General features: G+C 37.1%; 1 protein-coding gene across 1 annotated transcript in view; it reads right to left on the reverse strand.

Annotated features, from left to right (window-relative positions):
• Rsrc1 (arginine and serine rich coiled-coil 1) overlaps positions 1-15,000 on the reverse strand; it is a 284,228-nt gene that overhangs the window by 137,799 nt on the left and 131,429 nt on the right. The window contains exon 5 of the mRNA XM_057756995.1: positions 11,833-11,869. Within this exon, the coding sequence (XP_057612978.1) occupies positions 11,833-11,869 (37 nt within the window). The remainder of the gene's footprint in view (positions 1-11,832; positions 11,870-15,000) is intronic.

Raw genomic sequence — 15,000 nt, forward strand, 5'->3', positions numbered from 1 at the left:
CTTAACCTCTTGTTTTGGCAAAGTCCAGGTTTGACAGTATTTCTTCACCAGACACTTTCCCTCAAAAAGAAAACAGGCAGTCATCTCTTTGGCAAGTAGAAAGGACTGGGGTACACAGAGAAAGGTTCTTATGTACTTGGAAGACTGGATAATAGTTATTAATCGTTTATTTTAACATGCAACAAAGTTGCAACTGATCAAAATAGATCCACAAAATGAGCCACTAGGCAAGGCAGTATTTCTGACTAGAATTTGTGCTGGTTCTCATGGTTAAGATTTATAAGCAGTCTAAGAAATCATGACAGTAATATGAAATTAACCCTGAATCCATGTCGAATTGCTTTAATTTGCAAACATTCGTGAAGACCCTTTTTTCTGTTAAAATGAAGGTCTTCCGTGAAGAAAACATCACGTGGTTTCATTTTATGATTACAGTTTGAGGAAAGTATGTACTTCTATATGTATTTTTCTCCTAAGCATCCAATAAATACTGGCTTAGGTAAGAAAACTGAAGCACTGGTAGATCAGTGAAGCCCCGAGAGCAGTGGTGCTCAGCCTTCCTAAGGCTGCGGCCCTTTAACACAGCTCCTCTTGCTGTGGCGGCCCCAGCCATACGATTATATTCATTGCTACTTCATAACTCTAATTTTGCTACTGTTATGAACCATAATGTAAACATCTGTGTTTTCTGATGGACTCAGGCTAACCCTGTGAAAGGATTGTTCTTCCTCAAAGGGGTCGTGACCCACAGGTTGAGAACCTTAAATAGTGATGAGGCAATAAATACTTTGAGCCAGCATTATATGATATTAAACAACGTATACATAGCGCTGGCACATTTGAAGTAGCTATATTTTCTAATTCATTTGTTCAATTATGAAAGGTACTTTTCAGAATAGTGGAAAATCAGTTTTATGTTTTCATGTTCATTTGATAGGTTAACTTAATACTAAAATATATCAAATGTATAGACTATGATTATGTTTGTGTTAAAGGCAATTGTTATTCTGAGAACTAAAATACAGCAGTTTGGTTTATAAGTTCTATGTAAAACACCCTAAAATAGAGGGAAGGGCTTTCATCAGGACTTGGCAGCATTATTGATGAGTATATAACAGCAGTGGACTTATCTACATTGCTGGCAGGCAGCAGCACAGTCTTACAAACCACTGATGGACTAAACAAGCTATTAATGATAGTTGCTTTTCAACACTCAAAACGGCCAGACTGTGTTGTTTGACCACAAAGACAAGTAGGTCATCACTTTCGAATGTTATACAATGTAAGAAACACAAATGAGAGCTCTGTGGGGAGATGAAACCCACAGGCATGGCTCCAGAGTTCTTTTGCCATTCAACTATTAATAGAAAGCAAATCTCACTTAAAGCTGTAAATTCTTCTAATTCTTTCATGAAAAGATTTATTATCACTTATTTTAATTGTCCTACGTTGAATACTATATTATTAGTACTAGCATGCAGCTATGGCCCTGAAAATAGAATTCAACTCAATACACAGCAAAGGAGAAACAAACCCAAAGGAGATCAGCCCCTGAAATGATCCTGCAGAGTAAGGAGAATATTCTGCCCTCTCTATCTGTGGAATGTCCACCTCCCTAGGTTCATGAACCCGCTTACCCACTACTCATAAGCTGCAGACCCTGAGTTCAGATTCTTCACCTGATCCAGAAATGTTTCCTTGCAATTCTAGACTGAACTTTTTGGTTTATATTTTTCCCTAGTGGTTCGTAGAACGACACTGGCTTCACTTCAGATTTCCTGATATGCATCACCTCAGGTCCATTTCTAGACCCTGAAAACCAGAATCTGCACTTAAATATGATTCCCAGGTGACTGGGACCCATGTCCATTTGTTTAGGTGCTTTCTCAGAAAAGAGAGCAAGAGACCCTGTAGACACCTTTATTGGCCACTACAGTGTGCTAGTATATCAGGCCTTGTTTTAAGTAACAAAAACTAAAAATACTCGCTTTCCTTTTAAACAGTGACAACTTTTCAACATGGTTCTGTTTGTTAGTATTTCCCTCTACCAAGAGGAATGGGTATCATTCCATATTCATTTTGCCTAGATTACAGTAATGGGTGTATTGTAATCAAATGGCAAGTTTTACCACCTGGACCTTTCCATAATAGATATAATAAAAATGTATGTTCATATCAGCAACAATTATGGGGCTACATTAAAAACTCTGTGGAGAGTAAACACTTCGGTTGAGGGGTTCAATGGGGGCCCGACTTATAATATACTACAAAAATTTAAACTATAAACTAGAAGAAAAAACAACTTAATAGGACAAGAACTTATTAGAGTCAACCCTCTACAACACTGGAAGGTCATTAATTCCCAAACAAGGCGGAAGCAACACTGTCACTGTCCACTCCCTCTTGTATGCCTGCAGAGAGACACACTAAAAGACAAACCTGAGTCAGTGCTAGAAAGCCTTGTATCTCTGTTATGCTTCATCAGACAAATGCATTATTCCTTTAGTGTCATTAAAAGATCTAACTAAACACTAAAAGTAGACTTTAACTCATTTTCTGTATGTGTCTTAGTATGGTTACTGGGTTCTTTGAGATACTGTATGTTCAGTTCTGCTGATGACTCCAGCGGAACACCTGCAGGGTGATTACTGAGGACTCAAGGACTACCAACAGCTGCGCTTGCCCTTCGGTGACAGAGCACCTGTCAGGATGTGCCGAGCACATGCAAGGCCCTGTATTCGAACACAGCACCACACTTTTCTAAAAAGTGGTTTGTAAAATTTTCATTTATAAATTATTAATTTCTCTTTCTGAAGTAAAAATATCCTCAGGCTATTTTTCATCACTAAAAGTAGTAGTAAATTTAAATCATAGCCCTAATCACAAATTAATTTCTGGGGCTGGAGGATGGTGGGAGAAAGTCCAATCAGAATAGGTCAAAATACTGGAAACATGTTTCTTAGAAGATGGGGCTTGGAAGTGAGTGGGACCAGAAGAGGCAGCAGAGGGAGCAAGGCTTCAACAAGAAAAACTACAGAAGCTGAATCTAGGGCAGTGAAAAGCAGTAAGAAGCTCAGCAGTTCAGAGACAGCTGACCACCTTCTCCCCTCCCTCTGTCCACTACCATCTATTAAAGGGCCTGCCCGTCACTGTGCTGCAGAAAGGCAAGCCTTGATCTGGAAAGCATGTCTACAAAATGTCAAAATTAAAAATGAATACATAAAATCATTCCCCTATAAAACTTCTTTAGGAAGTAAACAGATAACATAAATCAAAGTATTTTATAGCTTAAAAGTTCTGTACCAGAAAATAATCCCAAAGCATACTTTGATAAATACCTAAAGAAATCTTCATATGAATATTTAAAATATAAAAACCAAAAAGGAAGATTTCAGAAATAGTGAAGTACAATATGTACAAAGAATAATAAATTTGAATGAAAATTCAATAAAAGATTGAGTAAAATGAGAAATGATTGTGCAAAGAAAAGTAAAAGGTTTGAACACACACAGAGAGACACAGACACATACAATGAGTACCTGGAGAGAGCAAAGCAATGGAACGGAGCCAATATTTAATAGTATAATACCAAACATTAATTTCACAAAATAATAAAACTTAAATCCACACTAGGACTTTAAAGGACAAAGAAAAATGACAATATCTCAAGGCAAAAATAAACAAATGAATAAAATAATTATACAAAAAAGGCTGGTAGAAGAGACATCAAGAAAAAAGTATAAAACAAGGTATTAATAGAAACATATTCTTAAGAGTTAATGTAATGCAAAATAAAATTTAGAGGAAGTTAAATTATCAATCGAATGGTAAGACTCTAGAAAAACAGCTTGGAATAAGCAAGATGTCAGGAGCCTTCTGTGAGAACTATACCAGAACATGAATTTCTTCTAAACAAGAGAAAAGCAGGGCGCTAACAGCAAACCGAAGCTAAAAAAATATACTTAACGTTAGAACCGTTTCTAAAACAACATGCGAATACAGAAAGAACAGCATTAGAAGTTGTGAGGATACAAGAGGAAGAACGGGGTGGGGGATAAATGGGGAATTTCTGGTCTCACAGGAGTGAACGGGTTGTAAGGGCACATCTCAGCAGGCTGAGGAAGTGAGCCAAAGAGAGAGAAAAGATACCCACTGCACTAAAACACTGTCCCAAATTCAAAGTCAGACAAATCAGAGATAGACAGTTCTCCATAGCAGTTCGATGTATTTTACAGCAGCTTTTATTCTGAATTATCTTTACATTTTTAAACAGTCTTGGAAGATACTGATAGAGGACCCCTGGGTGTAGAGGCAGCTTTGTTACTAAAGTAGAGTAACAAGCTTGTCATTCTTGTGAGCAAAAATCGCAGTTCCTTAAAGATTATTATACCTTGAGTTCCTGAGCTGTCACACAACTCAGGGAGCACAGGACATCACTCCCTGAAACTGGAGGTTCCAGGGAGTCTATTATGCACAGAGTATCTGTGTGCTGTTAGTAATAAAGCATTTTCTCTGGCTGGGGGATCTCACTTCTACTACCATTTATGAAAACGTGTGGCAGGCATAAAAGATAAAGAAGGTAAGTGGGGGGGGGAGCTGATACTGTAACTATGGGTGACTGCCAGGATAAATAGAAAAAACAAAGAGAGCAGGAGGAGGATATGCTGCTTTTCAATAAGAGGAAACAATGTAGTTAGACTCTCTATGATCTTTGTAATTCGTATCTGTGAGTGTTGAGCACTTGTCCTATAGTAAATGATTTTACTCTGGTGTCTGCTCACTAAACACACACAGTTCTTGAATAAACACATTCTATCCCTGAACTCTTTGTTCCCATATTTAAATATTCTGAAACCATGATTTAGATCCAGGAATTATATCAGTATCTAAGTTAATGTGGACTTAAATAAGAATACACACACCCCTATCTGGGGATTTTTATTATTACCCACTTAACAGTTTTCATTATTATATACTACATTAATTTTCTACCTTGAAACAAATGGTTTTATTTTTAACAAGCAGCTATGTTAACTGATAGCATAAGGTTATGAAAACAATTTTCTTACTTTTCTAAAATGTCAAAGCTACACCAAGTGAGATGGGTTTTGTTTCTCTGTTTTTGGTAATAGGGATCCAAGCCAGGGCCTCCTGTCTACTACACAAACACCACTGCCCAGCTACACTCTTCACACCTAGAATACACTATAGGTACAATCAGGAAGGGCAGGTTTGAAATACTTGATCCTTTGAATTATACCACTTACACTGTGTTTTAAAATGCTTTTGTTTTCTACAGTCTTTATAAGACGTTGTGCCACGTTCTCTTAAAATGTACAAATATTGTTTTAGATAATTAGTTATTTCATATCTTCCTTAGTTCTCATGCGGTTATATCAGTATTTACTGAGAGATTATCAAAATATTACACATTATAAGACTTTTTTTTTCATTTTTTTTCTTTTTTTGGTTTTTCGAGACAGGGTTTCTCTGTGGTTTTGGAGCCTGTCCTGGAACTAGCTCTTGTAGACCAGGCTGGTCTCGAACTCACAGAGATCTGCCTGCCTCTGCCTCCCAAGTGCTGGGATTAAAGGCATGCGTCACCACTGCCCGGCCACATTATAAGACTTTTTAAAAGGAAAATTTAGTCTATATTTTAGACTAAACCACAAAATCTTGCAACATGTTTCTTAACTGTTCACCACAGCAATGCCCCCAGCCTCTGAACGTGTAAAGATACTGTTCACGTCAAAGCCTGTCAGAGATACAACTATCATTTGGAAGTCAGAGAAAACTTAAGAAGGATGGCCTTGTAACAAGGTCCTGAATCCTCCCTTTAAAGTCATTTTACTTGGTGCTTCATTGGCAGGTCTTAAAAGTTTTTTATTAAGTTTTTAAATTACACATGAAATTAATCTTATTTAATTTGTAAAAATTAAATAATATTCATTATTATTTAGTGTGTATGCAGACATGTCACTGCACATGTGGAGGTCTCTGTGGACTTGGTTCTCTCCTCCACCCACCGTTACAGGGGCTCCTGGGATTGAACTCAGGTCATCAGGCTTGAACAAGGCAAGTGCCTACAAAGGGAGAGCCACCTCTGCATCTGCCTGAAATAATATCATGGAAACATGTAGCAAGTGAGCTTCTTCAGGAGACTCGAGTGTGCCAGTGCAGCTCAGAGTCTGGTCATAGAAGCAGTGCATTCCAGTATCTGTATTCTAGGAACGAGTTCTAATGTTCTATGAACTAGTGCAGCATTCCTGGAGGAAGAAGGGGTCTTCGCAAGCTTAACCTTTGCCTTTCTCATATGACTTTCCAGCAGTGTACCTACATTTTCTTGCTTCCCAACTAAAGACTACTGCAAGATTACTTTTCCTCTAACTGAAATTCTTTCAGATTGTTCAAGTGAACTGAGGGATCCAGCTGTAACAAGAGACTCTTTGAAATGAGAACCTTCTGAGAGAGGGAGACCAGTTTTCTTCAGCTCAGTGGCACTGGGTATGTCTGCACACTGTGGGGGAGGCCCCATACTAAGGAACAGTGGATCAATACAACTCCATACTTTGTTTTTTTATGCGTACTTTTAGTTTTGTTTGCAATTTTACTTTCTGTTATCTTTCTTTGTTGTTTTGACTACTTTTTGAGAGCAAGAAAGAAAGAACGAAGCTTGGTGGATAGGAAGGTTGAGAAGATCTGGGAGGAATTTGGAAAGTGGAACAAATTTGATCAAATACATCATATGAGAAAAGGAATAAAGCCAACAAAAAAGAATAGGGGAGGAGCTGACAGACATGAACATGCTAGGCAAGGGATCTTCCAGTAAGCTACATCTCCACCCCGATGTATCTTAACAAAGGGGAACAGCAGGGGGAGAATATGGGATCTCTGAGACGATATCCAATCAAAGGTTTGAGTAAGATGACATACTACTATTTCTTGCTTAATGCTTTTCCAATTTTTGATTTAAGAAAGCTTCTTATCAGCCTGGTCTACAAGAGCTAGTTCCAGGACAGGAACCAAAAGCTACGGAGAAACCCTGTCTCGAAAAATAAATAAAAAAAAAAAAAAAACAAGAAAGCTTCTTTTGAAAGTTACCTTACAGGTATTTTATTTCTGAATGTATTATAATTTCAATATTTAGCAGCTAAGAGTTTTGAAAATGTAACCCAAATTAGTATTCATTGTAACTAAATATTGGTACTTGAAGATTTCTTTAAAATAAACCCAGCCTTTTAGAATGTCTAGTTTTAACAAACAAAAATTCTTGTTCAAAAAGATGCTATTTTTATGTATTAAAAATGGGGATTATGTTGATATGAGAAACAATTTGCAATAAAAAAGTCCGTTTAGGTCATTTAATCATTTCAAATGCTTTTGAATTCTTTAAAAGTAAGTTTGAGAGATTTAAAAGAATTGTGTTTCATTAAGTTTTGCATGTCTTTACTATGCTATATAAATTCTCTTTTCTTATGATTAAGAGGAGGTTACGATGAAATGATTGCTTGATGTACATTTATTTGTAGCAATTACATAAGAATTTGAGTCTTCTATAGTTTGGGTTTGCTCATTTCTGTGAATGATGTTAGGGAAGGCTGTTGGTGCTTTTCTGAACCTCACCTCCCAGTCTTCCTAAATGTTTGAAGGGCTCTACTATTCAGCAAATTGTCCTGAGATTGGGGGGGGGGGAGAGCATCTGGAAAGAGGGATGGAGGGAGGGAAAAAGAAAGAAACAGAACAGGTATCCATTTATACGCAAACATGCTTTGTTTTAATATATACTGGAAGGATAAACTAGAAGTCGATAAAACTGACTAAGAATGGGTAGAGAAGGGACTAGAGAGGAAGGGAATGACACAACTCTGGGAATACCACTATATGATTCTGACCTCTGCAAGTAAGGCCATATCACACATATTCAAATTTATGATAAGACCAACAAGAACAGACAAAAGCATTTAAGCCAGATGCAAAAAACACAAATGAGTCCAACTATAGTCCAAATGAATAACTATACTCAATGACGGAAAATTGAACACAAATACCAAATTATATTTAGCAGTTTTGTTTTTCAATAATTCTGAAACTACTGTATATGCATATAATTCAGAACATGAGTAGACACAGTGATAAGAATCAGGGTTCTCTTTACCCCGCAACCTCTTTAGCATAAGTTGTCATCAGTGTTTTTGATCTTGTACATTCTTACAGGTATAAGATGGAATCTCAGAGTGGTTTTGATTTGCATTTCTCTGAAGGCTAAGGATGTTGAACATTCAGCCCTTTTGAATATCAGTATGGAGCTTTCTCAGAAAATTAGGAAACAACCTTCGTCAAGACCCAGTAATACCACTTTTGGGTATATATCCAAAGGATGCTCAATTGTGCCACAAGGACATGTGCTCAACTATGTTCATAGAAGCTTTGTTTGTCATAGCCAGAACCTGGAAACAACCTAAATGCCCCTCGACCAAAGAATGGATAAGGAAAATGTAGTACATTCACACAATGGAGTATACACAGTGGAAAAAAATGACACCTTGAAATTTGCAGGCAAATGGATGGAGCTAGAAAACATCATACTAAATAAGGTAACCCAGACCCAGAAAGACAATTATCATATGTACTCACTCATAAGTGTTTCTTAAACATAAACAAAGAAATTCAGCCTATAAGTCACAATCCCAGAAAACCCAGACAACAATGAGGACCCTAAGAGAGACATATATAGACATAATCTACATGGGAAGTAGAAAAAGACAAGATCTCCTGAGTAAATGGGGAGCATGGGAACCATCAGAGCTGGCTGAAGGGGAGAAGAGAGGAAGGAAGGGGAGCAGAGAAAAATGTAGAGCTCAATAAAATCAATTAAAAAAAATCAGGGTTCTCATTTTGACACAGAAAAACAGGTTCAATATGGGACATGATAATGAAGAACTCTGGGGCTTGGATTTGAATTGACGGTATTGTATGACTATGCTTTTCTTAAAAAAAAAAACAACTGTGTGGGTGTGCATGTGTATTTGTGTATGTGTTCATGTGTGCGTGTGTTCATGTGTGCATGTGTATTTGTGCATGTGTTCATGTGTGCGTGTGCACATGCACATCTTCACATCTTCCCATTCTTGTTGGCAGTTCTTGTCATTCAGGAAAAAGATACAGAAAGACCCTGAGTTGAAAGCTACATAATGATCCCTCTCAAAAAATACCTTGACAAATATTTATATATCAAATATGAATTTTATATCTATCAAACTCCAATCTATCTACTTTTGGAATATGAATTGAAAATTCCTAAGGATAAAGAAGTCATAAACATAGGCCAGTGAGTAAAAGAGCTTGCTGCACAGTCTGACCACCTGAGGGAACGCCCCAAAGCACATGCAAGTGGAAAGGAGACACGACTCTAGACAAGCTGTCCTCTGACCTCCACATGTTTGCCTCAGCATACACTAAAACACAGACCCTGCCAGTAAGAATAGGAAACATGGTTTAAACTTCAAAAATTGAATTTATTATTTTCTGAGAGACATGAAAGCTTAAATACAGAGGTTTATTTATTTATTATATTGATTTATTTTTTTTATTTTTTTATTTTATTTTATTTTTATTCTTTTTTAATTAAAATTTCCAACTGCTCCCCGTTTCCCATTTCCCTCCCCCTCCTCCCACATATTGCCCCCTTCCCCCGCTCCCCTCCCCCTATCCCCACTCCACTTCTCCTCCCCCTAGTCCACTCCCCCTCCCTCTCGATACTGAAGAGCAAATATTTGGGTGCTGTGGGACAATGGTCTTGTACCTTTAAAGATTTGTCACTTGTATTGGTTTAATAAAATGCTGACTAGTCAGTAGCCACACAGGAAGTAGAGGTGGGGCAACCAGAACAGGAGAATTCTGGGAAGAGGGAAAGAATCAGTCTGCAGTTGTCACCCAGTCACAGAGAAAGCAAGATGAGAACACCTCATTGATAAAAGGTACCAATCCATGTGGTTAACACAGACAAGAATTATGGGTTAATATAAGATGTAAGAGTTAATAAAAAAAGTCTGTGGTACTAGGCCAACCAGTATATAACTAATGTAGAGCTCTGTGTATTTCTTTGTGAATGAACGGCTGTGGAACCAGGTGGGACAGAAACTACATGAACTGGCTTTGTGGGAGCTTAGCCTGTTTGGATGCTCACCTTCCTGGACCTAGATAGAAGTGAGAGGACCTTGGTCTTCCTGCAGGGCAGGGAATTTGGACTGCTCTTCAGTATCAAGAGGGAGGGGGAATGGAGTGGGGGGAGGAGAAGAGGAGTGGGGATAGGGGGAAGGGAGTGGGGGGAGGGGGCAATATGTGGGAGGAGGGGGAAGGAAATGGGAAACGGGGAGGAGGCGGAAATTTTAATTAAAAAAGAATAAATAAAAAAAATTTGGGAGTCTGCTCTCTCCTTCCATAAAATGGGTCTGTGGGGTCTAGCTTGGGTGACAGGACCTGTGGCATTGCATTTATCTACTGAGTGATCCACAGGCCTAAAACATTCAACTAAATAACAAATTAAAAGGGAATTACCAAAGTTCATTTGATAGTATAGTATCAAATATCCTTTGATATAAACTACCAGTTGATATAGGAGGAGGATGTTTCAATTAACATTTTATTCTGATGTTATATCCTAAATTACTTATGTAATTATTAAGTGATAAAGAGAAGCTTGGGAATACTTTTCAAAGATGACAATCATAATGTTATTTACTTATTTCCAACACTGCTAAACTTTTCTAATTATGTACATAGCTTTTCAAAAATTAGGTTTTTTTTTTTAGGAATATTTTGAAAGATCTAGGTTTTTTTTAGTTCCTTCAGTTGTTAAAGAAAATTTTCTAACTCTGAAATTTCTGTGAGTAAAAATGAAGCTGCCAGGTGAGGGAGGAGTAACCAAAATACATTATACACACCCACAAAATTGCCACTGAGCAAAAGTGAGTGTAAACATGAAGCTGCCTCTTGCCACTGTTTTCCTTTTGTGGAAGCAGAACAAAAGTACATTAATAGTTAACAAAGCTAGAGTATGATATATGAATGAAGCTTCTCAAGTTTAAAAGTACTTAGACTGTATTTACAAAAGATCACTACCATTAATTATTCAACATTTGGATTTGACCAGAAACCAGAGCATGAGTCTATAAGGCTCTGTTTAAATGAACTACTTAATGCTATAGTGAACACTTTATCCAGTCAACCCAGTGAACTGCTATAAAGGACCCTTCCAACTTTTTAATTCAGTGGACAGATTTTAATGCTAAATCAGTTTAAATTTCATTTGTTCTTTAAAAATGCTTGCTCAAAACAAAATTGTGCATCGCAATTATTTTATATACTAAGACCAAATATAGTTTAAGCCAATGCATTATTCATAAAGAAAGACATTAGGAAAAACAAAGCTGCGCATTTCTTTCAAAGCTGTTAAATTGTTGGAACATACACATTTATACAAGCAATGTTTGATTGTGTTTTTCTTAAAACATGTGCTTGTTTGTGTCAGATCAAGATATGCCAAAAATTCTACACCTATTTTTGCTTCTAATTAAAGCAATCATCAATCCAAGGACTGTCATTCATTTTATTTCATCTTTACATCAAAAAAAAACTAATTTAAAAAAATTTAATTCCCTCGAAATGGTAAGATAAATGAAAAGGTAAGTGCCTTCACATAGTACCAGTAGGCTGAGCCTTTGGGAACTGGTTGACTTTCACTACAAGGCATTCAAAACTCATGCAAAAGTGTTCATTTAGGATGCAGATATCAAAGACGATGCAAATGTTCAAGAGGAATTTAGGGCTTACCAGATGTTCTAATCCAGCTTTGATGTTTCCAGATTCCCTAAAAGAAAAAAGAAGAAGAAAAGTTCTAAATAGCTACTAAACCCTTGTCTGCTCTAATTTATGTTTACCTGAAAATGCTTTATAAAACCTTGGAATTTTTCATTTATCTTTACTAAAGTTCATAATGACATTATTTTTAAAGAAGAAAATATCTACCAACAGAAAACAATTTTTTTTAAATTAGTATTCCCTTTAAAAGGTTTATTTGAGTAACAGAAAAAAATGTTTCATATTTTTCTGTCAAAGGAGAACAACAAAAAATGTCAAGAACATTCTTTACTATTCATACAATGTTTATTTACATTAGCTTTTTAAACTTATGAAAATGTTCAACCACAAAGTCTATCTACCATATATATTCTATAACTGTACACTTCTGAGAACTTGGTTAAATAACAAAAACATTCATAAATAATTTTTGAAGGCTACTTAGTTTCATTATAAATCAAGATCTATAATTATTATATTGAGAAAATATCAATAAAAATCAGACAGAATGTACATAATATCTTGTTTTTGACTATAAAAGAAACTCCTAGTAGAACTAAAATTAAATATTTATACAAGTTGCAAAGATAATTTAGACATCAGTTGAAGTATGGCAAATATGTGGATTTTTTTAAAGGTTTACTTTTTAAAAAAATTTTCTTTATTTATTAAACATACAATAATTTATTAAGCAAGGAAGGCACCAGGTCTCATTACAGATGGTTGTGAGCCACCATCTGGGAATTGAACTCAGGACCTCTGGAAGAGCAGCTCTTACCCTCTGAGCCATCTCTCCAGCCCCTAAAGGTTTACTTTTTAAAAAAATATTATTTCTTTTATTTTTCAATTTTTATATAATTATATTATTTCCTCCTTTCCTTTCTTTTCCTCTGTATAACCATCCATACAAGGCTCTTTTTCAAATTTATTACCTCTTTTTTCATTAATTGTTTTACATTCTTATACGTATATCAATGCCTTCACTTATATAACTAAATATAACCTGACTGGTCATTATGTTGCTTGTATGTGTGTTTTCAGGGCTGACCATTTGGTATTGAATAACCAATTAGTTGTGCTCTTCCCTGGGGAAGACTATTTCCCCTACTTTCAGCAGTCCTTATTTGCCTATAGTTCTTGTGTAGGGCTAAAGCCTCACGGTCTCCCCCCTCCCATTTTGGCATGCCTGTCATTGTCTTTGTGTAGCCCATGTTTAGATATTCATGTTGGTAAGGCTTTATAGGCATAGCTCTGACATTACTACAAGACACAGTCTCACAGCAAACTCCTTGATCCTCTGACTCCTACAATATTCCCACGGTTTCTTCTGCAATGCTCCCTAGGCTTTAGGTGTACACATAGTTTTGTAGAAGCATCTATTGAGACTGGGCTCTACAACTCTTTGTGTTGATTGGCTGTGGTTTTTTACAATGGTGTCTGCCAGTTGTAAAAAGCAGTTTAGGAGTGAAAACAACAGTTATCTGTGGGTATAAGGACAAATATTTCGAGTGTGGTTGTTGTGGTTCACAGGCATCATAGCTGAGTAGTATTGCAGGCTGTTTTACCCCCTTGGCCGCTTGCCTGGCATCCTCTGCTGCACAGGCAAGAAGCATTCAGTTAAGTTCCACCTCAGAGGCCTCTGGCCCTATGTCTTAAGTGCATGGAAATGCTGCTTGACCATATGTACACATGTATGCAGCACCTCACAGAGACCAGAAGAGAGTCAGAATCCACGGACACTACTGCTAAAGGAGTTTGTTAAGCCACTTGGATCCTCCACAATACCGAGTAAGTACTCTTAACTGCTGAGCCAGCCCCTCAGTGGATTTCCTAGAAGACTGCAATGTATATCAGCTTATAAATGACAAGTGAACTTTAAATTTCCTACTATGATCAAGCAGTATTTTACTTTCAGCATGATTACAGGTCTGACCAATCTTTTAACTATTTGTTTTAGGTTGGAGAGACTGCTCAGAAGATAAGAATATGTACTGGTCTTGGAAAGCATCCTAGGTTGCTTCCCAGCAACCACACCAACTGGCTCACAATTGCCTGTAAATCCAATTCCAGGGAATCCAATAGTCTCTTCCGACCTCCATGGGCACCTGAACTTGCATGCATATTCCCCAAATATACAAACATAATTAAAAATAAAATAAATCTAAATGTTGTATACATGTGAGTCTGTGTAAGGGATTATGCACACATGACTGCAAGTGCCTGCATCACATAAAAGAGGGTCTTGGCCTCCGATAGGCAGTTTAAATTCTGAGTTAAACAAATAACTAGAGAATGCCCTTGTGAAAAGAAAGATTTCTTTGCATTCCAGTTCAACTACACACATTTGGATTTATAATAAAATTTGAAATAATTATAGTCTCTGCTCATACCTTACAGTAATTATTTCTTGCCTCTTAGGATTATGCTGACATCAGAGATTAGATGAAGAGTTTCACTGGCCCTTACATGTCTACATGGAATGTATAGTTTTGCGAAGCAGCAGAAGAGAACGGTTAGAGATAGGTCCAGGCAGCAGAGAAGCTCATCTCCTCTTAGCATGTTGCATTGGGCATTAAGAATGGAGGTTAGAAGCCATGAGTGGATTTTCAAGCAGTGCAGTCTAATGGATTGAAGTCAAGATGCTCTGGAAATATAGTGTAGTAAGACAACGTTTTCTGGGACTCGCGCTGTAGATCATGCTGGCCTCAAACTCACACAGACCCACCTGTCTCTTCCACCTGAGTACTGGGATTAAAGACAAGTGATACCATGTCTGGCTGCAATAATACATTTTAATATGTGTTTTGAGTGGCACATCTGACAGAAAACTAGATAGTATCATTGGCACATCTCTTCGATCACTACCAAACACAAGCAAACATAATCTACTGGAGTCTTTTGTTATTCAATAGCCTTAATTATTACCACCTAAGTACTTTTTTTTCTTCCTGAGACAGGATTTCTCTGTTGCTTTGGAGCCTTTCCTGGAACTAACTTGGTAGACCAGGTTGGCCTCCAACTCATGGAGAGCCACCTGTCTCTGTCTCCTGAGTGCTGGGAGTAAAGGTGTGCACCTCGACCTCCCAGTTCACCTACGTACGTTTTTTTCTGTTTCTTACTTGAGACTATCCTCTTTTCTCA

Source organism: Chionomys nivalis, chromosome 24, assembly GCF_950005125.1.
Source record: "Chionomys nivalis chromosome 24, mChiNiv1.1, whole genome shotgun sequence".
Taxonomy (NCBI): Eukaryota; Metazoa; Chordata; class Mammalia; order Rodentia; family Cricetidae; genus Chionomys; species Chionomys nivalis.